This window comes from Notamacropus eugenii, chromosome 2, assembly GCF_028372415.1.
Source record: "Notamacropus eugenii isolate mMacEug1 chromosome 2, mMacEug1.pri_v2, whole genome shotgun sequence".
Classification (NCBI taxonomy): domain Eukaryota; kingdom Metazoa; phylum Chordata; class Mammalia; order Diprotodontia; family Macropodidae; genus Notamacropus; species Notamacropus eugenii.
In genome coordinates this window covers 76,064,479-76,090,784 of record NC_092873.1, presented here as the reverse complement: position 1 = coordinate 76,090,784, position 26,306 = coordinate 76,064,479, and the positions used below count along the sequence as shown (strand labels likewise).

The following is a 26,306-nucleotide window of genomic DNA, read 5'->3' as shown; positions in this document are numbered from 1 at the left end:
CTGCAGTCGTGCTTATCTTCAGAATGTACAAGAAACCTCAGTGTACCTCAGTCCAACTTGCACTCGAAGAGTTTTAGGAGTCTTCTAAATGATAAGGGATAGAATTATTGGCCTGAGTAAGAAGCATCATGTTTGAATGGCTACATTGCCTGACTTGGAGCCAGGAGGGTCAGGCTTGGAACCTTGCCTCTGATACTTAGGGAGGCCACAGACAGTGGCCTTAGCCTCTATTTCCTCCTTTTTAAAATGAAAGGACTGGACTAGATGGTCATCAAATTTCCTTCTGATCTTAAATCTATGATCCTGTGAACCTTTCCCTATCTTTTGAATCTACCTCTGCAAAATATGGGATCATAGGATGTTATCGTAGGAAGGGACCTCAGAGACTGCCTCAATCCTTTAGGACCACTGGATCTTAGATTTACAGCTGGAAGAGGGCTCAAAGGCTATCCAGTACAGCCTGTTTGCTGTACAAATGAAGAAACTGAGGCCTAGAGAGGCTTAGTGACTTGCCTTAGGTGAGCTGGGATTCAAACTAGGTCTTTGAGCTCCAAATGCAGTATTCTTTCCCCCTTAGCATCAGGTCTTTTCTCTCCAGGGATTGTGTCAGAATCATAGAATTATATAGTGTCAATTACAATTATATAGTGTCAAAGCTAGAAGGGACCTGTCTCAGGGACTCACCCAGTCCAACTTCCTCATTTTACATTTGTGAAAAAGGAGGCCCACAGAAATAAAGTGATTTTTCTAAGATCAAACAGCAAGTTATGATAGAAACAGAACTGGAATCAAGGACTTCTGATTCAGGTCCTGAGCTCTTTCTACTATTCCATCCTGGTCAGTGGTTTGGACCAATAGAAGCAGAAAGTTCTGGGGAAACCTCTTAACACATGAGAATCATACAATCTAAATTCAACGGGAAGGGGTAAAATTTTTTAAAAAAAGAAGATACAGCCTAAATTTAGGGGGAAGTACTCAAGGGCAGAGTGGTTATACTGGGGAGAGTTTTAGTCCAGATCACTCTGCATACCTGTGACCCACCTGAGGAGACGGCGATCTTATAGGACCAGGACCTTTCAAGTCCTTCCCTAGTCTCTGGAGAAAGAAATTCTGCCATCTCAGAAGAGCTGCACAGAAACCTGGAGTGCCTCATCAGCCCACCAAGTGAATGTGCCTGTCCCTACCTTCACATGCATACATGCAGGAACCCATGCACACACTTTCTCTCACCAATACTTTCCCTCCCTCCTTCTCTCTCTCTCTCTCTCTCTACCCCCCTCTTTCCTCCCTCCTTCCTTGCCCCCTCCCCCCATAGTCTTGCCCTTTTTTTTCCCTAGGAGAGAAACACTGTGACTCACCATAGCCCTTCTTGCAGTACTTTTTCATGTTAATCTTCAGCTTCCCTTTGGAGGCCTTGCAGTAGGAATCACAGTCTGCAGGGGAGGAGAGAGAGCACAGACAAAAACTAATTAGCCTGGTGATGAATAGGCAGGCGGGGGCAGGGGCAGGGAGGCTCCAGCTCCCTGAATAAGCAGTGTGCCTGTGATATCCATCTGTCAGGCCCGATTGGGCCGCCCAATAGAGCTTGGGAGGTATTCAGAGCAGGCCTGGTTTTCTAAAGAGACCCTTTTGACAAAGGAGCCCCCGCCTGCTTGCCCGCCTGACACCTCCCACCTCCCTCCTGCTTCAAGAATCTTTTAGCTGCAGTCTGTGGGCTGCCTTGGCCTCCATGGGAGACCCAGGGGCCTCCATTATTGAGCCACCCAGGGCTTTTGAGAGCCACACAAATTCCCCCTGTTCTTAAGATGCAACTGGAGCCTGATTAAAGCCAATAGAGGCCTCATTGTCACCCCTCGCCCAGGTTCTGTGTCAGGCGCTGGCATTCATCGCACAGAGCCTCTGGCTGGGGTCAGGTCTCAACAAAAAGGGTCACTGAGGAAATTAGCAGCCCATGAAGCGTTAGAAAACCCTTTTAGTGTCCACTCTACTGGAGTGTGCAAATAAAATGCCCCACTAAGAACATTTCACTTCTAATGGGCCCTACTGCTGAGACACAGTGTTCCGAGCTAAGGTTCTGTTAGTGCTCCCCAGCCTTCCGTCAGGGTCATCCCAGAGGAGAGAGCTCAAGCAGGGCAGAGGATGTACACAGTATCCCACTAGGGAACTTGACCACAGGGTCTCAACTCAGCAGTGTTCTGAGGTAGTGACTTGTGCCTTCTGATGGCCTGCAGGTGGATCAAAAATCAGGATCTAAACTAAAGGGTGATTCTGTGTCAGCAAATGCAAAAAAGTACCAGGGGGTCAATGGAAATGGCTGATAAATTCTGCATCGTGTCATCAAATAAGACTGGGAATAATAATAACTGACATTCATATCATGCTTTAAGTAAAGTTCACAAAGCACTTTTATGGACAATATCTCATTTGATTTTTACAACATGCCTGTGAGGCAAATATGGTAGGCAGTAATATTCCCACTTTATAGACAACAAAACTGAGGTTCACAGAGATTAAGCCTCTTGTTTCTGGACACACCAACAATGAATATTATGTATCTGAACACATGTAGTCATTCTTCACATTTCTTCCCAGCCTTCAAGCATCTGCACACTAATGTAATCTCGGTAAAGCTTCGAGGCAAACCAGGTGCGAAGTAATAGACCTAGACCCTTGAGTAAACCTAGATACCTTGCTTCACCCTAACAAGCAGGATAGTACTAGATTTCTGAATTGTCCTCTGCTGGTCCTGGAAAGTCCTCTCAACAGCAAGCACTTGTGACCATTAAATCCATACCACAAAAAGTACAGTGCTTTATTACCTCCCTAACCTCTTTCACCTAGGGGCAGCTAGGTGGTACAGTGGGTAGAGCACTAGTTCATGAGTCAGGAGGATCCAAGTTCAAATCTCACCTCAGACACTAGACACTCACTAGCTGGGTGACCTTGGGCAAGTCACTTAACCCCAATTGCCTCCTCCTGGGTCATCTCCAGTCATCCTGATGAATATCTGGTCACCAGATTCAGATGGCTCTGGAGGAGAAGTGAGGCTGGTGACCTGCCTAGCCCTTCCTCACTCAAAACAAAGTCAAATACAAGTCATGTCATTATTTCTCTGATGGCATGGTCTTCTTCAGCAATGAAGGATGAACACTCACAACCACTTTCACCTATATAGTGCTTTAAGGTTTGCAATGTGTGTTAAATATTCTATCTCATTTGAGACTCACAACAACCTTGTGAGTTAGGGGCTGTTATTATCCCTATTTTGAAAATGAGAAAACTGAGGCTGGGAAAGATGTACCCTGGATCACATAGTTAGTAAGTGTGTAAGGTGGGATTCTAACTCAGGCTTTCCTAACTCCAAGTCTAGCACTCTATTAAACTATACCATAGTTACCTATTACATATCATTTGTTCCTCCTTATAAACTGAAAGACAGAGAGCATAGACCAAATTCCTAGAAAAACGTGTTTATAGTTATTTCTTGTCATGTTTCCACACTCCTCTCAGTTCCCAACTCTTGTAGTCTGTCTTCCAATTCTTTTACTCAATGGTTCTTTACAAAGTTAATAGAGATCTCCTAGTTACTAACTAAATCCAGTGGTCTTTACTCATTCTTCATCCTTCTACATCTGTCTTTAGTCACACTGTTGACTCCCTCTTGGAAGTATCTATCATACCATTCTCTCCTTGCTTTTCTCCCCTCTGTATGACTGTTATTTCTCAGACTCTTTGGTGAATCATTTAGGTCAACACATCCTACCCTACTGAGCTCCCCAAAGCTGTGTCCTGGGTCCCCTTCTTTTCTTTCTCTATACACTCTCTCATTGATCTCAATTCCCAGTGGTTCAATTACCCTCTTTATGCAGAGTACTCCCAAAACTATATAGTCAACCTTCATCCCAAGTACCAGTTCTGCATGGCCAACAATCTGATGTCCCACAGGTATCTCAAACTCAACATGTCCCAAATAAAACTCATCTTTCCACAAATATCAATCCTTCCTCATAACTTTACCTGTCAAGGACTATGAACAATGATCACCCAAGTTCACAATTTAGGAGTCATCTTTGACTCTTCACTCTCATTCATTACTCATATCCAACCAGTTACCAAGACTTCTTGGTTCCACCACTGGGGTGCATCTGTTCCCTTCAATAGTTGCAGATTTCTACTATTTTTCATGTCATCTACTCTAATAGCTTTCTCATTATTCTCCCTGCCTCTAGTTTCTCCTCTCTCTAATCCATCCTCCACAGACATACCACACTGACATTCCTAAAGAGGTCTGACCAAGTCATTTCCTTACTCAAGAGATCCAGTGGTTTTTTATTGCCACTAGAATAAACTATAAAGCACTCTATTTGATATGCAAAGCCTTCAAAATCTTGCTTCAATGATTTTTTTTTCTAGACTGATTTGACTCCCCATAACAGTCTCTGTTTCTTTGTTCTAGTCAAACTGACCAGTTTGGTGTTTTCCATACACAACTCCATCTCGTGGTTCTATGCCTTTGCTTAGGCTGTTTTACCCAGTTTGAATATACTCCATTTTCACCTCCATCTCTTAGACTTCCTAGTTCTTTTTTAGGGTAAACTCAAAGTGCCACCTTCTATATAAGCTTTCTTTTTGGGGCCTTCCCTTAAGTCAATACTTCTATTTAGAGTGTATATTTTCTATTTACTTATCTGTGTGTGTGTTGTTTACCCCCAGTGGAATGTAAGCTCTTTGAGGATAGGGATTGTTTTTATTTTTGTATCCCCAGTGCCTAGCGTAGTATGGGCATATGGTAAACGCTAAATTAATGATTGTTAAATGAGTGAACTAACTTCAAAAAACTTTACCAAGATATGTGTTTTGTGACGATTTTCTTTCCATTTTTCTGACAAATCTACACTATTCTCATCCTTTTAGAAAGCATTTGCTAATAAATTCTGGAGAAAACAACAGACTATTTGATCACTTCTATATCCTCTAAAAATAAGTCCCTAACAGCTTATACCCTGTGACCTCTTTTTATCCCCCCCCAAAATTATTCAGAACTCTTTTTCCTGACTGTTGGGCTCTAGAACACTGAGGTTACCAGATAAATGATCTCCAGATAAATGAAGTCCTTCTTTTGCAACACCTGAAGTGATTCTAGCTTCATATAAATGAATTGTCTTTTTTAAAAGAACAGTGTAGAACTCAACATTTAGCAGACTTTGTGTTTCTTATGTACCTCAGGATCTAAATTCTGACCTTATCATTTTTGAAATCTAAGATTCTAAGACTGCTCTTCCATCGATGATGCAAACTCTATCTCACAATGAAAAACAGTAACTTCAAGCCCTCAGGAGATCAGAGCCAAGGGTCAAGGGCTGGTCTATTTATTTTACTTAGCGTGTACCATCTGAAAGTCAAAAGACAGGCCTTGAGTTAGGATGACTGTGAAGAGTAAAAAGATAAAGAAGACAGGTGATTTGGCACACTAGAGAGCACGCTGGACCTAGAATAAAGAACATCTGCCTTGGACACATACTAGTTGTGTGACCTTGAGCAAGTCAATTAACCTTTCTCAGCCTCCGTTTTCTCCTCTGTAAAATGCAGATAATAACAATAACACCCACATCAGAGGGCTGTTGTGAGGATTAAATGAGATAATACATGTGAAATACTTTGCAAATCTTAAGGAGCTATATAAAAGTTCTTCTTCCTCCTCCTCCTCCTCCTCCTCCTCCTCCCACTACTACTACCACTACTACCACTACTAACCTCCCACTACTAACTACCACTACTACCACTACCACCACTACCACTACTACCACTACTACCACTACCACTACTACCACTAACACTACTACCACTACCACTACTACCACTACCACTACTACCACTACTACCACTACTACCACTACTACTACTACTACTACTACTACTACTACTACTACTACTACTACTACTACTACTACTACTACTACCATTACTACAGTTTCAATATGCTATGGAATATCCAGTGAGCTTTCTGGATCAATTGCTCATACTATCCCTCAAATACTTTCTGTGCCAGATAAATCAACTCACCTGCTTTTCCCAGTACACATCTTTCTATCTCCTGGTTGTTGTTTTGTTTTGTTTTCCCTAGCACAGTTATCCTCAATATCTGGAATGCTGTCTCTGCTTGGCTCTGCTTCTTGGAAGCCCTAGCTTCCTCTTGTAGTTTAGGTGATAAACTTCCTACACGAGGCCTGATGTCCTCGGTTGTCTTACCTAGAAATAACTTTGTATGAATTCTCTGTGTAGGGAGGGGGATGAAGAAAGCACCTCTTCATGAAGCCAAAGCACGCACATCCAGCTCCATGGGAAGTGTTCCAACTCAATACCCTGCTACATGTATATATTTTGACAGAGTTTTCTCTGTACATTTTGTTCCCCCATCCTACTTCCAATGGGCTATATGCTCTCTGAGGGCAGGGCCTGTTTTATTTTGGTCTTTGGAGACCAAGCACCTAACAGAGTAGAGTGCCTGGCACATAGTAGATGCTCAATAAATACTTGTTGATTTTGGGTTTCATCTTCCAAGGATTTACTCCTAACTTGGCTACCGCCCCCTTCTCTCTCTTCTGCCCTCCACACTCATCTTCAGGGCCAGATTCCTCAATTGTATTTCAGACAAATGCTAGAAGGTTGTAAAAGAGCTAAGAAACAAGCCTTGACAGGAATAGGCAACAGATGTAACACAGAGGTCACATCTGACCAGTGACTTGCTGGCCCCTCTGTTTCCTTCCTTAACCCTCAAGTGATAGGAAAAGATGTTGCAAAAAGATAATTGCTACCTGGCTCTCAACTCTGTGTTTGGCTCTGTATGTAAGAGGGCTGCAGTGAACAGCAAAGCCACCATCTGTCACGCCCACAGCAGGAACATCCTGGCGGGTTCATGATCTTGGCTCCCTAATATTCTGTGTCTTCCCACAGCAGCCCATCCTCCACCTGAATCTTTCTACCTGCCCTACTGGCCTGGCAACTTAATACAGCCATCCCAGAGCTAAGAGGCTCCTTCTCAACAGCTGATCTCCTTCCACTCACTCTCTCCTTTCTCTACTGAGGAACTCACTTTCCTGTGCTCCTATAATGCTCTACGTGCCTCTTCTACGTTCCAAAAGCCAGCTGGGCAGGCTTGCTCACAGGATATAAGCCAATCTCTAAGCATATGGCAGATGGAGCCAAGCATGTCCTCATTCCAGCTATGGGCTTTACATCTGGCACCTCTCTACTCTGGATGCCAGGCAGCACATTGGCAAGATTTGTACAGGCAGAAGCCAGTCCTGCCCTATGAATTCAGTGTCATTAAGCTCAGATAAGTTCAGGCAGTAAGCTCAATGTGCTAATTAGATACAAAACCACAACTGGTCCTCCAAGAGGCAGAGAAACATGGAGTGCCACACAGAAGACACCAGAGCCAACTTGAGCAAATGAAATGCAACGTGAGCAGCCACTACAATCCAAGAGAGGCATTTTCTGATTCTCTTAGTCATGGTATCAGTCAGCAAAGCGGAGAGGAAAAAGGGTTGATGGAAATGGGCAGGGTGTGGGTAAGACAGACCAAGAAATCCACAACTGGCACGTTCCACTCCAGTAACAATATCTACGCCTGAGAGCAGCTGGTGGCCACTCATGCCACCTGAGGAGACATACCTACCCAATCAGATTTTACCAATAATTTTCTAGTTCCATCTAAAACTGGGGCACAAAATCTACAGTACCATCCTTAGGCCAGGTCCATTCTTCTGTGCCCTTCTGTGAGAGCAACCCAGGGAAACTATAGTACTGGGGTGGGGGGGGCACCACCGTGAGGTCAGTCCTTCACAATCCCTTCTGATTTCTTCCTCCCCTTCAATCTTCATTAAAAATGGTTGATAATTACATAGGGCTTTAGGGTTTACAAAGACATTTACCTGGATTACCTCATTTGATGGCTCACAAAAATCCAGAGCGGGAAACAGAATAAGTGCAGCTGGGGAAAAGGAGACCCAGGAAGAGTATGTAACTTGTCTAAGGTCATACAGCTTACATGGGAAAGCTAGGATTCAAACCTAAGTCCTCACTTCCAGTCCAGTTCCCCTTCTTCTACAGAAAAAAGCACTCTGCCTTTTCTGGCTTTAGTTTATGAAACTCAGCCAGACCCCTTCTCCTGGAGGGAACTGTCAGCACCTCAGGAATAGAAACATCCCAAGCTTTTTATATGCAGGCTGAGAACTGGATTGATGCCAGGACAAAGAGAACTATAGAGCAGGATAAAACCATACTGCAAAACCTCCTCACTGCTGTTCACTGTACTGAGATGTTCTCTCTCACTTCCCCTCTGCCCCCGTAACAACTGAGGAGTCATTGTAGTCCATTCTTTTTTTTTTTTAATTATTATTATTTATTTATTTAAAACTTAGATTTTTACCCCCACCACCTCCCTTCTTCCCCAAGATGGCATACAGTTCCATATAGGATCTACATATACTTTCCTATTGAATACGTTTTCACTATAGTCATGCTGTGTAGACAAACTAAAATAAATGGAAGAAACCATATAACAAATCAAAACATAATACACACACACACACATACACACACACACACACACACACACACACACACAAGCATGATCTACTACATTCTGTGAATGAATTCCATAGTTCTTTCTCTGAGTGTGGAAGGCATTTTGCCTTAGAAAACCATTGGGAATTTTTTTTTTTTAAGTTCTTGCGTTACTATGAAGTTCCAAGTCTACCAGAAAAAACTCTCGCACACTGTGGTCACTGCTATGTGCAAAGTTCTGGTTCTGCTCCTTTTACTCAGCATCAGGTCGTATAAGTGCTTCCAGGTCTCCCTGAAGTCTTCTTGTTCATCATTTCTTATGGCGCAATAGTACTCCATTACATTCATATACCATAATTTATTCAGCCATTCCCCAGTTGATGGGCATCCCCTTGACTTCCAGTTTTTGGCCACTACAAAGAGTGCTGCTATAAATATTTTTGTGCATGTGGAACCCTTTCCCATTTTTATGATCTCTTGGGGATACAGTCCTTTCTAGCAATATTGCTGGGTCAAAGGGTATGCACATTTCTGTAGCCCTTTGGGCGTAGTTCCAAACCACTCTCCAGAATGGTTGGATGAGCTCACGGCTCCACCAACGATGAATTAGTGTTCCAACTCTCCCACATCCTCTCCAACATTTATCATTTTCCTGTTCTGTCATATTTGCCAATCTAATAGGTGTGATGTGGTACCTCAGAGTTCTTTTGATTTGCATCTTTCTAATCAATAGTTATTTAGAGCATTTTTTCATATGATTATAGATAACTTTAATTTCTTCCTCTGAAAGTTGCCTGTTCATATCCTTTGACCATTTATCAGTTGGGGAAATTGTAGTCCATTCTTAGTCTCATCTGTGGACACAGGACAGAAAATGCCTTCGTGAGCACTCTTTCTTGAGCGGTAGGTATATGGTTGGTACAATATCTAGAGGCTGAGGATCTATTCTTTCATTCAATGGAAGATAATCCAGCTGGACCCCTTCCACCACCACTTCCAATAAGCCTTAATCTATCTGCATGCTATGATATTTATTGGGTTTTTGGTTCCCAAAGCAGAAAGCATTTAGAGCCCAGAACAGGCATATGTCATCAGTGGTCTGGCAGCCAAGAGGTTGTGCTACATCTACTGGAAAGAGCACTGGCTCTGAAGTTTGAAGTCCTAGGTTTAAATCTTCCCTCCTAACACTCACTACTTGGGTGACCTTAAGCAAGTCACAACTTCTCTGAATCTCAGTTTGTAAAAATGAAGGGGTTGGACAGGTGGCTTCTGAGGTCTCTTCTGTATCTAAGATTTATGTTCCTATGATTTTATCTCCAGGTTGGTGGTTTAGAATGAACATTTCAAATAATGATTTTAGCTCACTATAAGCTCACTAACTGTAAGAGCCAGATAATAAATAATAGTGACATTGGAATGGTTTGTGAGGGAGCAAGTTTTGCGTCTCTAAAGGTGTTTAAGGGGAGAGGGAAAGACCACTTGTTGAGGATGTTTTAAAGGGGATTTTTGCTTTAGGTTGTACTACAGTACTCATGAGCTCCCTTTCAGCTCTGAGATTCTATGCTTCAAATTAATCTTTTCTTTGCAAGGATAAATACTGGTTAATTTTTCTCGATATGCATACACGTGTGGTTTTGTATGTGTGTATATCTGTGTGTGTGTGTGGTGGTGGGGATCATTCCTCACAACTGGCTAAGAAATGTCATGGCAGTAAGATCATTTTCTTCATCTCAGTCACTGAGGTCTCCAGCTGAACAATTCTAAAACTATTCTTCACAAAGACCCTGGGGCAGGCAATGGCAAATCTTATTTCCCCCCAATGTTGAAAACAGAAGATGGCACAAAGGACAAGTGAATCCCTGGGGTCCTCAGATGAGTGGGGGAGGAGAGGAAGGAGGATCCAGCAGTCTAAACACCCAGTGAGTTTCCTTAAGTCTCTTCAACCTCTGATATTCTATGATGCTAAACAGGCAAATCCAAAATTTAGGCAATGATTTAGGAGATATTGCCTTGAAAGGTTCACCCTAAGCTCTCTGCCAGCGTCTCACCCACAAAACCGAGAGTACCAGGATCTGAACCTTTTCTAAATGCTTAATTATTATTAATAAATCATTTTAATTAATTAATTCTTAATTGCTTCTTCAGAAGCAATTTTCACAAATGGGTAAGAACTAGCACACACTGAAAGTCTTGAGATGATCACACATGATATACTCATTGAAAAAAATAAGTAAGCTTAAAGCTTATAGAGCAGACATTTTTATCACCTCTGTACAGCTTTCAATTCCATTCAATAACCATTTATTTATTAAATGTATATTCTATTCAGAGCCCTGTGATGAGTGCTAGGGATATACCAATGAAAGGCCCTGTCTTGAAGGAGTCGATAAACTAGCTGGGAGGGTAAAACACAAAAGATAAAATACAAGTTGTAATATGACAAATATATAGGAGTGGTCTAAACAGTGTGCTGCGATAGATGGGAGAGAGACTGAGAAGATCAATGAGAAAGGTGTTAACACAACAGATAATTATCAGATAAAGGAATTTCAGAGTTCATGAGCATGGGCGTGGAACATCTGCCGGTGATAATAAGACCCACAGTATGTCTTTGCATCCTATGGCAGGGTGGAGGAAGAAGTCAAGGAACTGGGATGTTAGGGCATATGAGAGAGGATGAATGCATATGCTGAAGGAAGGTGGTCTTTACGCTCTGTCTTGAAGAAAGAAAGGGACTATGAAGCAGAAGAACCTGACAGTATAAAGGCACCAGAGGCAGGAGATAGAGTGTGGCAGGCAAAGAACAGAGAGAAGGATGACTGGGCTGGATCAAAGGGGGCAGGATGGGGAGTGATGTGCAGCGAGACTGAAAAGACAGGCTTTAAAAGCTAAATGTTGTTGTTCTTCAGTCATGTCTGACTCTTTGTGACCCTATCTGGGGTTTTCTTGGCAAAGATACTGGAGTGGTTTGCCATTTCCTTCTCTAGCTGATTTTACAGATAAGGAAACTCAGGCAAACAGGGTAAAATGACTTGCCCAGAGTCACACAGTTAGTTAAGTGTCTGAGGCCAGACTATAACTCAGGAAGATGAGTCTTCCTAACTCCAGGTCAAGCACTCTATCCACTGGGCCACCAAGGTGCCCTGAAAGCTGAATAGTGGAGTTTATTGTTATTTTTTACCCTAGAGGTGACAGTGGGCTACTAGAGTTTATTGAATAGGAACCTGAGATATTAAATTTGGCAGCAATATGGATGACGGATGGACAGAATAAGGAAAGGCTTGAAACAGGGACAGGATTAGGAGGTTGTTGTAGTAATCTAGGTAAGAAGCAAACTGTGGTATCGATAGATGTCATGGCGCTATAAACAACATTTGGTGACTGATATGTGTGGGTGAGAGTAGGGAGTTCTGACAGTAGGGAGACTGGCAGAATGGTAGTGCTTTCAAAAGAAAGGGCAATTTGGAAGAAGGGTGGGTTTGGAGAGAAAGATCACGAGTTCTGTTTGGATATGATGAGTTTGAAATATCTCTGAGGCACCTAGTTTGAAATGTCCAATAAGCAGCTGGCAATATAGATCTAAAGCTTGGGGAAGAGATAGGGCTCGATATCTGTGAAACATCAGTACTGAAGTGATAATTAAACTCATGGGAACTTAGGAGGTTAGGGGAAGGTGGGTAGAGGAAGGGAACATTAACATGGATGCTGAAGTCCTCTGGGATAAGGACAGGAATCGAGAACAAGAGAAAGATAAGTGTTCCAGGTACAGAAATCTTTGAGAAAGGAGGGAGAATGACCTTGGGGCTCGTATATAAACAGACACTGTGATCTGAACTAGGTAGAATTTTTATTAAGTGGATTTCATAGTGACTAGAAGTATTCCAACTTCCCCTCTAGGACTACTGTGTCAAGGGTATGAATAAAGATGTATCTGCTGATGGAGAGGATAGACACAGAAGCGTTATTAGAGTGGAAGGATTTTGGAGAAGGGCAAGCCAGGCCTCATTGTGGGTTAGTCAATGGAAAGAGTGTGAGAAAAAGGTCCAGAATGGAAACAAAGTTTGTTCATTTTATACTGGAATTTCAGCGGGCACAGTGGAGGATATGGGCAGGATTGGAGTGGGCAATGGATGGGGTAGGGTTGAGGAAATGGAGATGAGAAAAAAGGAGGTGGGAGTTTGGAAAAGTTAGCTCTTACGTGGGTAGTGATTGGTTAATATAGAAATCAAAGTATCAAAGATTTAGAGTTGTAAGAGACCTTAGAGGGTACTGAATACAAGCCGTTCATTTTACAGATGAGGGAATTAAGGCCCAAAGAGTTCAAGTAATTTGTCCTGAGTTACAAAACTACCAAGTGTCTGAGGAGACAAGGTCTTCTTGACTCCAAATCTACTGCTGTACCTATTACACACGTGGTAGAAGATTATTAGCCATTAAGAAGGACCAGGAGTACAACACTTTAATCACTTCTGTCTACTCTTCTTGGGAAGGAAAGGTGTAGGTGTATGTGGCAAGGGAGAGGAGGACAGGGTGGCCGAAGCGGGTTGGGAGGTGGGGAAGAGAAGGGCATAATACAAGTCCCAGAACTGAATTGAGGTCTGTGCTGAGCAATATGACGGATACAAAAACCACAATCATATACAGCCCCTATACACTAAAACTTAATAGTCGAGTGGGGAAGATAAGACCTATATATAAAAAGATAAATGCTAAAGGAGAGCAATATAAGACATCTTATCAAATGTCAAGCACGCTGTGATTGAAAGAGCTGAAGTCAAAAGACCTGGGTACAAATCCTAACTAGGCCACTTAGTCACTAGCTGAATGACTTCAGGCAGGGAAGGATGTCTCTAGTCTAGTGCCCCAAGGGATCTGTGCTATTTAAGACTTTCATCAGTGATTTTTAAGGTTATAGATGACCCACTTATTAAATTTTCATATGACACAAAGCTATAAGGGATAGCGAATACATTAGATGACAGAATCAGGTTCTAAAAAGATCTGGACAGACTTAGAATATTGGGTCAAACTGAAAAGATAAAATTTAATAGGAATAATTAGGAAATCTTACATTTGGGGAAAACATGGCTGGAGAGTAATTTGATAGATACCTGGCTTTTTTTGTGGACTGCTACATCAATATGAGTTAATAATGCAGTACAGTAGCCACGAAAACTTATATAAGTCTTGGAACCTCAAGACACAAACTTTCAGAACCTGTTTCCTTGTCTGTAAAATGGGTATGATGATACCTGCACTACCTTTCCACCCAGCTGTTGCAAGGGTCAGACTTGACAATATGTGTTAAATTCTTTGTATATAAAGAAATAGATATAGATTCTTGGTGAGTTGATCAGCCTCTTCTCCTACTGTAACGATCTTAAGTTTTCAGGTTTGAACTTTCTCCTGAATGTGGCTCCACAATGCACATTCCACTCTTGAATACTGCTGGTTGGCCACTCCCTCCTGGCCTCAATTTCAAGATTTTATTGCTAGTGCTTCTGCTTGCTTTTCTAAGTGCATGATTAGTTTGTCCCTCATTGTTTGTGTAGATCTCTGGCATCTTTGCCAGATCTCTGGCACATCTCACTATGTGCCATTCCTGGGCAATGGTTTACAATTCCTGGTCCTTACCCTCAAGGGACTTCTAGATGGGTCTTTGGCCTAACTCCATACCTAGAATATTCTCTCTATATATACCTTCACCTCTGATTCCTAGGCTTCCTTCAGACTCAGCTCAAATCCCATCTATTCTGATCTCCCCAGTTGCTAATCTCTCAGATTCCTTTTCATTGACTCTCTATATCATTTGTCTATACCTAGTCATATACTTGTCAATGCCTCTATTAGAATTCTTTGAAGATGGCAGAGTAGAGACAGGAACTCATCTCAACTCTCCAAGCAATTTTAAAATAATTCCTCAAGTCTCATTCTGGAGTGGAAGACCCAACAAAAGGTAAGGGTGAAACAATTTCCTAGCTCAAGACAACTTAGGAGTTAGACAGGAAAGGTCTGTGTCACCAGGGTGGCATTTGGGCCAGTAATGAAGGATATAGACAGCTGCAATAGCAGAAGCAGCAGCTTTGGAAACTTTCAGCCCACAGATGGTAAGGGGTCAGACAATTGATGAGAAGGAGGTTATAGGGGACATTTTGTTGGTGCTGTGTTCAGGACACTGTTGTATTGTGCAGATGCAGTTCTGGGTCAGAGTTCAAGGGGATGGAGTGGTGACTACAGAGGAGCAAAGGTCCTAGTCACAATTCCAGGGCAGGTAAGAGTGCTTGTGGTCCACAGTTCAAAGGTAGAAAGGAGAACTAATGCTTGTGACTGTAGAAGAGCAAGGGATCTGCTCAATTCCAGGGCTAAGTGGAATGCTAGAACCTGTGGTTGTAGGGGAACAAAGTCACTTTCTGGGTAGAGACCAGAGTGCAGGCCAGGAGAGCAGTGACCACTTAGATCATACTACCATTGATGCAATGAAAATTTATAGATACCCAGAAGTAACTGAAAACATCAAGATGAAAAACTTGAAGTTTGGGATATTGTCCAAACCATTCTAGGAGCAGAGTCCAACTCAAACATAAAGTCAAGGGTCAAGAAATAGGCTAGAAAAATGGGCAAACAACAAAAAAGAGATTCTTACCATAAAAAAGTTATCATGGTGACAGTGAAGATCAAAATGCAAACTCAGAAGGAGGCAATGAAGTCAAAACAACTACAAGCAAAACGTCAAAGAAAAGTGTGAATTTGAAACAAACTCTACAAGAATTCCTGGAAGAGCTCAAAAAGGATTTTCAAAATCAAGCAAGAGAGTTACAAGAAAAATTGAGAAAAGAAATGACAGTGATATAAGACAATCATGAAAAGGGCATCAAAGACTTGAAAAAAGAAGCCAAAATATACTGAAGAAAATAACACCTTAAAAAATTGGCCAAATAGTAAAAGAAGTACAAAAATCCACTAAAGAGAAGAGCTCCTTAAAAAGTAGAATTGGCCAAATGGGAAAGGAGATACAAAAGCTCACTGAAGAAATTCCTTAAAAATTAGAATTAAACAAGTGGAAGCTAATACTCCTTGAGATATTAAAAAAGAATAAAACAAAATCAAAAGAAGGAAAAAAGAGAAGAAAATGTGATATATCTCATTGGAAAAATAACTGACATGGAAAGAAAATTTGAAGGAAAGAAAATTTAAGAATTACTGGAATACCTAAAAGTCATGAACAAAAATGAGCCTAGACATCATCTTTCAAAAAATTATCAAGAATAACTGTTTTAATATTAAAAAAGGAAGGTAAGCTAGAAATCAAAAGAATGTACCAATCAACTTCTAAAAGAGACTCCCAAATGAAAACTCACAGGAGTATTATAGCCAAATTCCAGAGCTCCAAGGTTAAGGGGAAAAAATATTGCAAGCAGCCAGAAAAAAAAATTGAAATGTTGTGGTGCCATAGTCAGAATCACACAACATATAGCAGCTTCCACAATAAAGGATCAGAAGGCATGGAATATGATATTCCAGAAGGCAAAGGAGCTAGGATTACAATCAGGAGCAATCTACCCAGCAAAACTGATTATAAAATATAATCCTTCAGGGTGAAAACATGGATATATAATAAGAGAGAGAGAGAAAGACAGAGAGACAGAGACAGAGAGAGAGAGATGGAAAAAAATAAGATGGAGGGAAATACACAGTAATCAAAACCATGAATGTGAATGAGATAAACTTACCCATAAAATGGAAGTAAATTGCTAAATGGATTTAAAAAATAGAATCCAACAATATTTAATTTATAAGAAACACACTGGAAGCAGAGAAACATACACAGAGTAAAAATAAGGAGCCAGGTGGAAACTATTATTCAGCTGAGGTTAAAAAAAAAAAGTATGTGTATGGGGGCAATCATGATCTCAGACAAAGCAAAAGCAAAAATAGACCTAATTAAAAGAGACAAACAGGGAAACTACATTTTGCTAAAAGATAACAACAAACAATGAAGTAATTTCAATGCTAAACATAGTTGCACCAAATAGCATAGCATCCAAATTCTGAAAGGAAAAGTTAGATGAGTTACATGAGGAAACAGTAAAACTATACTAGTGGGGGACCTCAACTTTCCCTTCTCAGAACTAGATACCATAAAATAAATAAAGAAGAAGTTAAGGAGTTGTATAGAATTTATGAAAGTTAGGTATGAGAGACCTCTGGAGAAAACTGAATAAGAACAGAATGGAAAATACCTTTTTCTCAGCTGTATATAGCACTTTCATAAAAAGTGACCACATATTATGGCATAAAAACCTCACAACCAAATGGAGGAAAACAGAAATATTAAATGCATCCTTTTCAGATCACAATGCACAAAAATTATGTTCAATAAAGGACTGTAAAAACATAGATGAAAAATTAATTAGAAACTAAATAAATTGAATCCTGAAGAACAAATCACAGAAATCATCAATGACTTAATTAAACAGAAAGACAATAATGAGATAAAATACATAAATATATGAGATATAACCAAAGTAGTACTTAGGGGAAAATTTCTATCTCTAACCACCTACATGAATAAAACAGAGAAAGGGCAGATCAATGAATTGGGCATGCAATTTAAGATAATCTAGAAAAAGAACAAATGCAAAATCCTCAATGAAATACCAAATTGGAAATCCTTAAAATGAAAGAAGAGATAAATAAAAGTTAAAGAAAGAATACCATTGAACTAATAAATAAAATGAGGAGAGTTTTTAATGGGGAAAATATACCAACAAAATAAACCATTGGTTATTTTGATGTAAAAAAAAAAATAAAGTAGAAAACCAAATTACCAGTATAAAAAATGAAAAGGGTGAATTCACTACCAGTGAAGAGGAAATTAAATCAATTCTTAGAAGCTATTTTTCCTAATTATATGCCAATAAATCTAATAATCTAAGTGAAATGGATACATATTTACAAAAATATAAATTGCCCAGATTAAGAGAAGAGGAAATAGAATATTCCAATTCTACCTTAGAAAAAGAAACTGAAAAAGCCATTAATGAGCTAAGAAAAAATTCCTAGGACCAGACGGATTCACAAATGAATTCTACCAAACATTAAAGAACTATTAATTCCAATACTACATAAATTATTTGGGAAAACAGGCAAAGGAGTCCTACAAAATTCTTTTTATGACCCAAATTTGGTACTTAAACCTAAACCAGGAAAAGCAAAATCAGAGAAAGAAAACTATATACCAATTTCTCTAATGAATACTGATGCAAAAATCTTAGCAAGGAGATTACAGCACTATACCACAAAGATCAGACAGTATGACCAGGTAGAGTGCAGGGCTATTTCTATATTAGGAAAACTATCAGCCTAATTGACCATATCAATAATAAAACCAACAAAAATCATATGATTATCTCAATAGATGCAAAAAAGTTTCTGATGAAATACAACATCCATTTCTATTAAAAACATTAGCAAGTATGAATAAATGGAACTTCCTATAAAATGATAAATAATATCTATGTAAAACCAAAAGTATTACTTGTAATGGAGATAAGCTAGAAGCCTTCCCAAAACAGAAGTGAAACAAGGATGTCCATTGTCACCACTATTACTCAATATTGAATTAGAAATGCTAGCTATAGTAATAAGAGAAGAAAAAGAAATGAATGAAATTAGAACAGGCAACGAGAAAACAAAATTATCACTATCTGCAGATGATATGATGGTTTATTTAGAGAATTTTAGACAATCAACTAAAAATGTAGTTGAAACAATTAACAACCATTAGAGAAATATTAACTGCTGTAGGCTGAGCTAATGTAATAAAAATGACAGTTCTATCCAAATTAATTTACTTACTCAGGGCCATATCAATCAAATTAACAAAAAATATTTTATAGAGCTAGAAACATCATAATAAAATTTATCTGGAAGAACAAAAGGTCAAGAATTTCAAAGGAATCAATGGAAAAACTGAAGAAAAGTGGCCTAGCCAGATCTCAAACTGTATTATGAAGTGGTAATCATCAAAATCTGATATTGGCTAAGAAACAGAGTGAAGGATCAGTGGAATAGATTAGGTACATAATACACACTCACTATTTGACAAGAAATGCTGGGAAAACTGGAAAGTAGTTTGGCAGAAAATAGAAAATAGACCAACATCTCATACTGTATATACTAAGGTACAATTGAGAGTTGGTTAAGAGTTGAGACAAAAAGATGGTTCAATTTACCATCACAAAGGTATCAATATGGGAGTTGTGAACTGATTCAACTATTATGGGGAACAATTTAGAATTATGACCAAAGGGCTAGAAAACTGTGGACACTCTTTGACCCAGCAATGCCACTACTAGGTCTGAATCCTAAAGACGTAAAAGAAGAAAGAGAAAAAAAACCTACAAAAAGATTTATAGCTCTTCTTTTCAGGAGTGGCAATTGGAAATTGAAGGGATGTCCATTAAGTGGGGAATAGCTGAACTAGCTGTTGCATATAATTGTGATGGAATACTACTGTGCTATAAGAAATGACAAGAAAGAGAGTTTCAAAAAATTTTGGAAAGACTTGCATGAACTGATGCAAAGTGAAGTGAACAGAACCAGGAGAACATTGTACACAGTAACAGTAAAATTGTACAACTGTAAATGACTTAGCTATTCTTAATGATACAAGGCTCTAAGACAATTCTGAAGGACTTAGGATGAAAAATGCTATCCAACTTCATAGAAAGAACTGATGGAATCTAATTAAATATTCAAGTATACTTTTTTAAACTTTATTTTTCTTGTTTTTTCTCTTTTGGTCTGTTTTCTTTTACAATATGACTAATATGGAAATATATTTTCATGACTGCACATGTGTAACCTATAGCAAATTGCTTGCCTTCTCAATGAGGAGGGAGAGAAATCTGGAACTCAAAGTTTTAAAAAATGAATGTTAAAATTGTTTTCACTTGCAATTGAAAAAAATACTTAAAAAACCAAGCAAAACTGAGACACTAATGCACACGTGGTGGAGTTGTGAACTGATCTAACCATTCTGGGGAGCAATGTGAAATCATGCCCAAAAGGGTAAAAAACTGTGCCTACCCTTTGATTCAGCAATACCACTATTAATTCTGTATCCAGAAGAGATCAAAGGAAAAGAAAAAAATACAAAAATATTTATAGCACCCTTTTTGCAGTGGCAAAGAATGGCAAATTGAAGGAATCCAAGTCAATTCTGAAGGACTTTGATGAAAAATAACTATCCACATATAAAGAACTGATGGACTCTAAATGTAGGTTGAAACATGCTTTTTAAACTTTTATTTTTCTTGTTGGGCTTTTTTTTGATTCTGCGTTTTCTTTTACACCATAGCTAATATGGAAATGTATTTTGCATGACTTCATGTGTATAATATGTATCAGATTGCTTGCCTTCTCAAGGAGGGCATAGAGGGAGGGAAAGAATTTGAAAATCAAAATTTTAAAAAACGTGTTAAAAATTTTTTTGTATGTAATTGAGAAAAATATAAAATAAAAGAGAATTAAAAAAAACAACAAAAAGATCCCCCCAAAGTATGTATCTACCATGTCAAAAAAAGAGAAAAGATAAAAAAAGTTACATTTTGAACCCAAAGTCAAGATTGAAATTTTTCTGAATGAGAACTATCCTCAACCACTATTTCTGAGCATTTAACAGCTATGGAAATTATCTTTTGTTGCAACTTGTTTCTCAATGAGTTCAATCTGAATTAAAAAAAAACAGTGCTTATGTGAAAAATTTATCCTGTAATAAAATCAATTAGGCAACTAATTTTTTTTTGCATCACAAGTAATGTCATGTTGTTTTATAAACATTTCCAAAAATCAAAACAAGATTTCCATTCCCAAACAAATTTGCAAACTAAAGTTCCAGGATTTTGTGGACTTTGATGCAAGCGTGAAAGAAATTTCCATATTTCCATCAATCTAGCAGTGAAATTGAAGAGTTTTCACCTAACCTTCATTTGGAAGTGATTAATCTGCAACGCACATGCTAAAAGTCAAATATCAACAGACATTTACTAAGGACAGTGTAAATGCCTTCCAAATGATTGATGTACTTTAATTAAATCATATGCTCACATATTAATATCAGTATTTTGCTGTGTGAAAAGAAATTTTTACACATGAAATAGGTAAAATTTAATGACAGATCAACTTTAACTGATGAACATTTACATTCAATTTTGATGAAAGGAATACTATCTTTGATAAAGCAAAATGTTATCCCTCACAAAAAGTTCTATTCATCTCAGTAAGATCTATATTAGAAAAATATATTTTATTACTATTATTATTATTTGTCAAAAGATTGTGAGGGTGAAAAGGAGGTACACTCCTTGAGGTCAGGTAGTGTTTTTGCCTTTTTTTAAAAAAATCATATAGCCAGCACTTAATAATGCTTGTTGACTGATGTCAGTCAGACTGATGGTTTGTTGAGAGATAGGACATACAGAACAAATACGAAAATGCAGCACAAAATATGCTAAGTGGAACTGATAGCTAGCAGATGGCAAAGGATTTAGGTCTAAATCCTAAGCTCTACCTTCAACCACCTGCAATGTGGTATATATTTCCCTCATTCTGTTGAAATGGTTCTCTCCAAAGTTATCACTGGCCTCCTAATTATCAAATCTTACAGCTTCACCCTCTCCTGGACCTTTTCCTAGCATTTTTACTGTTGAGCATTCAATCCTCTCAGAATTTTTCTTCTTTGGGATTCCATAATACTGTTATCTCCTGGTTCTCTTATCTGTTGTGCTGCTTCTACCCAGGATTCATGCCTGGAGCATTGGCATAAATCTATCCTCATTGGTACAAAGAATGATGACTCCTTGATGCATGGCTGCATGAGTGATACAGCTGGCACAAAAACTTCTGAGAGGAGAAACATTCTCTTTCTCCAATATATTTATCCAGCCCTAACCATGATCTCCACTCACATCTTCAACTGCCTATCAGACATCTTGAAATGAAGGCCCCATAGACATCTTAAACTCACATGTCCAAAACTAAATGTATTATCTTTCCCTCCTAAACTGTCCCATCTTCCTAATTTCCCTATTACCAGTAACAATTCTCCCAGTCACCTAAGTTCACAATCGAGGTGTCATCTTTGATTCTTCCCTCTCTTTCATTTCCATCCCCCATATCCAATCTGCTACAAAAACCTTTTGATTTTACCTTTGTAACATCTCTTGCATACATCCTCCTTTTCTTCTGGCACTGGTGTAGACCATCATGACCTTATGTCTGACTTATTGCAATAGCATGATGATTGCTCTAGCTGCCACAAGTCTCTCCCTACTTCAGTCCATCCTCCACTCAGCAGTCAGATTAATCTTTCAATCAGTCAGTCCCATCATGTCAGCCCCCTTCTCCAGTAAACTCCAGTGACTCCCAATCACTTCTACAATCAAATACAAAATCCTGTATTTGATTTTTGTGCCTCTTTTACCAAGCTATTAATTCTCTTTTCCTATCTTTCATTTGGTTTTCTTAAATTTTTTTTGCTCTTTCAAAAAATTCTTTAACCCTTCTAGGAATTCTTGTTGGGCTTGTATGAAATCTGCATTTTTATTTGAGGTTTTGCTTCTAGATATTTTCAACTCATTGCTTTTTGTATTTGTGTCTTGAGCTTCCCTCTCATGATGGGAGCTCTTTGTGGTTAGATTCTTTCGTTTGATTGTTCATTCCAGCCTATTTACTGAGTTTGGAATTCATGTTAATGGAGACGGCTGCATATTTTGGAGGTGACAGGGATGTCTGCCCTGAGTTTCTGTCCTTTTAAGTCCTTCTGCTGCTTTATAGATCAATCTGGAGCCCTGCAAGTTTTCAGTGTTTACAAAGTGGTGTGATCTGGGAAGAAGTCTGGACCCTGCCCTCCTGTTCTGAGATCTGCAAGTTTCTGACTCAGGTTTGGATCTGCTGCTTCATGCGTGGTTGACTGCTGCTGGACTAAGTCACTCTTAGACTTCTGGGAGGTTCTACAAATTGAGAGCAACTGAACCGCTAGTATTCTTTTGGTCTGAGACTTTTGCTCTCATTATTCCACTGTTAGAACTGAGTCATTACTCTGACCCAGGGATCAGAGCCACATAACTACATTTCCAGAACTTGTTCACTGCTCAACACACAGCTAGGGCCCACATTAGTTCACAATCATTCCTCTCCCTGGCTCCGTGACTCAAAACTGGGTAATGGGCGACTGAGCTGCCAGATGGCATTGATTCCTTCACCCAATATTAGTACAAGCATCCCCTGGGATCTCTTTCTGCCTTACTGCTTCCTGTCTTTCTTTGTATTTCAAATGCCTGACACATAGTAGGCACTTAAACATTTATTGACTTCAAGATAGGTGTGGTTCCAGATCTTCTTTGGACCAACTCCAGGGAGAGGAGGAAAAAGACTTTGTGAGGCTGACTTGTAAGGAAAAGTAGGCTCCTCAGCATGTCCATGATTTTCAACTTGCCTCCTTAGAGCCTTTAGGAATTTCCTTTGGGTAAGATAAAGGACACTCTTTGGTTGAGCTGAGAAATATCACTCCTACTGACAGAGATAATTTACTTTATGTATCTTCTGGCATATTGTAATGCATAAAACTTTTTTGATTTCTGTTTGCTACCTCTTTGGCTAAATGAGTTTATCGGTCATTCACTATCTGTGTTGCTCTCGTGTGTATACCAAGCATTTGGTGAGAAAACCCAAGCCTGAGCATCTAAGTTTGAGGAATCTCCTGTCCCTTTAAGGTATAGCAACTAGAAAAGTGATTTGAATCTAAGAAAAAAAGTAATTTCTCTAGACTAGAAATATTTAGTATCATACAGATATGATTGTAAACTTCTTTCAAAGGTCATCTTTTCATCTCCCCAATTGCTGGTGCCCACATTACAGAAATAACTTTTCATTATATTATATAATATATATATTAATTATATATAGACATGCATAATATATGTATATGTGTGTGTACGTATGTGTGTATATATATATATGTACACACACACATATGGAGAGAGAGAGCTTTCTTTCCTGTGTTTGTGTTGTTTTCTCCAAACTGAATTTAAGATCCTTAAGAGTAGGAACTAGTTCTTTTAGTCTTTGTATCCTCAATGTCTAGCATGGTTCCTAGCATTCAGGTACCCCCCCTCACCTTGCCACATATGCATAATTCAATAAAATAGAAATTATTAAACTGGTGTAAGACATAGTGGTAGGCAATGGACCAAGGTGAAGAAAATCATACTCTTTGGTCTCAAGGTATTTCTAATCTAAAATAGAGGTTCCCAAACTTATTTGGCCTATGTCTCTCTTTTCAAAAAAAAATTACTCAGTGCCACCCTGGAAATCGAGTTTCTTTAGCCCTTTAATTTTTTTTTGAAATTTGCATCATTTTCAAAATATACATATATATATTTGAAAATGATATATCTTAAATTTAATGACTGATTATAAATTTGTGAGTTTTTTCCTGCACTGCAATTTTGATGATGCAATATTGTTTCATGTAACCATAATAATATCATATTGTAAGCAAGTCATTCCATGCACATTTTCCTGCCATCAAATTGATCTTCTGGAAGCAAAGGTCTAACTATGTCATCCCTTTATTTAATAAACTCCAGTGTCTCCCTATTACCTCTAAGATCAAATATACAATTCTTTATTTGACTTTTAAAGCCCTTTGTAACTTTGTCTGTTCCTCCTTTCCAGTCTTCTCACACCTCACACCCCGCTCTGCAATCCAGTGACAATGGTTTTCTTCCCATAAGATATTCCATCTCTAGACACCAAGTATTTCTACTGTCTTCCATACCTGGAATGCTGTTTATCTTCATCTCTGTTAGTTTTCCTAGCTTCCTGGAAATCTCAGCTCAAGTTTTTGGCAAGAAGCCTTTGCCAATTCTCCTTAATCCTAGTGCCTTCCCTTTGAGACTACCCACAATGTATTCTGTAAATATCTCGTTTGTCCATAGTATAAACAAACGTCTCCCCCACTAGACTCTGAGCTCCTCGAGAGAAGACTGTTTTTTGCCTGTCTTTATATCCCCAGCATTCAGCATGGTGGCTGGAACATAGCAGGTACCTACTAAATTCTAGGTGACTGATTGACCTAACTCTAGCCTATTTCACTGCCCAATAAGAAATAGGTTTAACTCTTTTTAACTCTTTCAAAAGGAGCTTTAGATGGCTTTAATCAGTAGAGTTCATTTTACGTTTAAAGACCAATCACTAATCAAATACTAAGCAAACCTTAGGGCTGCTAAGTGACACAGTGGATAGAGTGCTGGACCTCGAGTCAGGGGGACCTGAGCCCAAATGTGACCTCAGACATTTACTGGCTGTGTGACCCTGAGCAAGTCACTTAACTTCTGCTTGTTTCAGTTTCCTCAACTGTCAAATGGGGACCCTGGAGAAGGAAATGGCAAACCACTCTGGTATCTTTGCCAAGAAAACACTAAATGGGGTTACAGAGTCAGACACAACTAAAACCGACTTCACAACAAAAAAGCAAACTTCTTTGGTTCAGATACTTCCTTTCTTTATGCCTTGGTTTTCCCATCTGCTTAAATGGTAAAAATCTTGTGTATTATTACTATTTGGTGATATTAGATGATCCTTGCCATTCATGAGATCAGTATTTAAACATATGCAGGAGAACATCTAAGTGAAGGATGATCTTTCAAAGCAGACCCAAGGATGCTCTGAGTGATTATGAAACTTCTCTTTGGGAATGCCTTCAGAGACAATTTACTAGCCAAAAAATACAACTGTTATAATAGGCATACCTTGCTTTAGGCCCCAAACTGCATTTCATGCTTTAATCCCTCCTTATTCAACAGATTTGGCTCTGAATATCTTTTGGCTATTTCCAATCCACCTCCAAGGATGAAAATTTGTCCAAACTGAATATGTCATATAAAAGAAGCATCACAGGGTTTGTAGGAAAACCACCATGAATATTCTGAGTGATGCAACAACAGAGCTAGAAACCAAAGGGGGTAGGGAGAGGTATTCTGAAGGAAATAGCCTTCATTTGGATATTTAGGTTTTGCTCTTGATTCTCGCTCAGTTATATCATTTTACAGTTACACCTTGTGCTTTGAGATTCCTAAAGGAAAGAGATCAAAGAAATGGGCTGGGCCAGGCTTTTCTATCCAAACGATATAGCTGCAGGAGGGAGACACAAATGTTATTCTCTTGTGGTTCCAAAGAGAGGTGACATGAAAGTGATTTCCTACTAAGGCACAGTGGTCAGTCCTGGAGAGGGAGTGGCCTAAGTGAAGGAGTTTGGTTCTGAATGCACAAGTCTTCACAGGCAGGAAAGTCACTTCTGTCCCCAGGCTTGGAACAAGAGGGTATAAATGAGTCCACATCTTGTTCTTTCTTCTTGTTGAACAAGATGGATTGGAAAACAAATTGGCTCAAATAAAGCATATAATTAGATTAAAACCTCTTGCTCAGAGCCTTTTGGACTGAAAACAACCCTATCCTGACTCTGGGACTTAGGTACCAGCTGGCTCACCAGCTCCTGTCCTTCCATGATGTTTTCCCACCTACATGGTTCATGTCTGGTGTTCTGGAAAAATCTGTTGTGCTCCCTGGGCCTCCATTTTATCTCCATTCCTTGGTCCAGGACTCCAGTGCCAACAGGATCAATTAAATATCCAGCATCCCTTCTTCTTCAGGCTATGATCTCCTTACACTCC

General features: G+C 39.2%; 1 protein-coding gene across 1 annotated transcript in view; it reads right to left on the bottom strand.

Moving 5' to 3' along the window:
• The window catches only part of NTN1 (netrin 1), a 376,740-nt gene that overhangs the window by 56,451 nt on the left and 293,983 nt on the right, over positions 1-26,306 (bottom strand). The window contains exon 6 of the mRNA XM_072641064.1: positions 1,359-1,433. Coding sequence (XP_072497165.1) covers positions 1,359-1,433 — 75 coding nt within the window. The remainder of the gene's footprint in view (positions 1-1,358; positions 1,434-26,306) is intronic.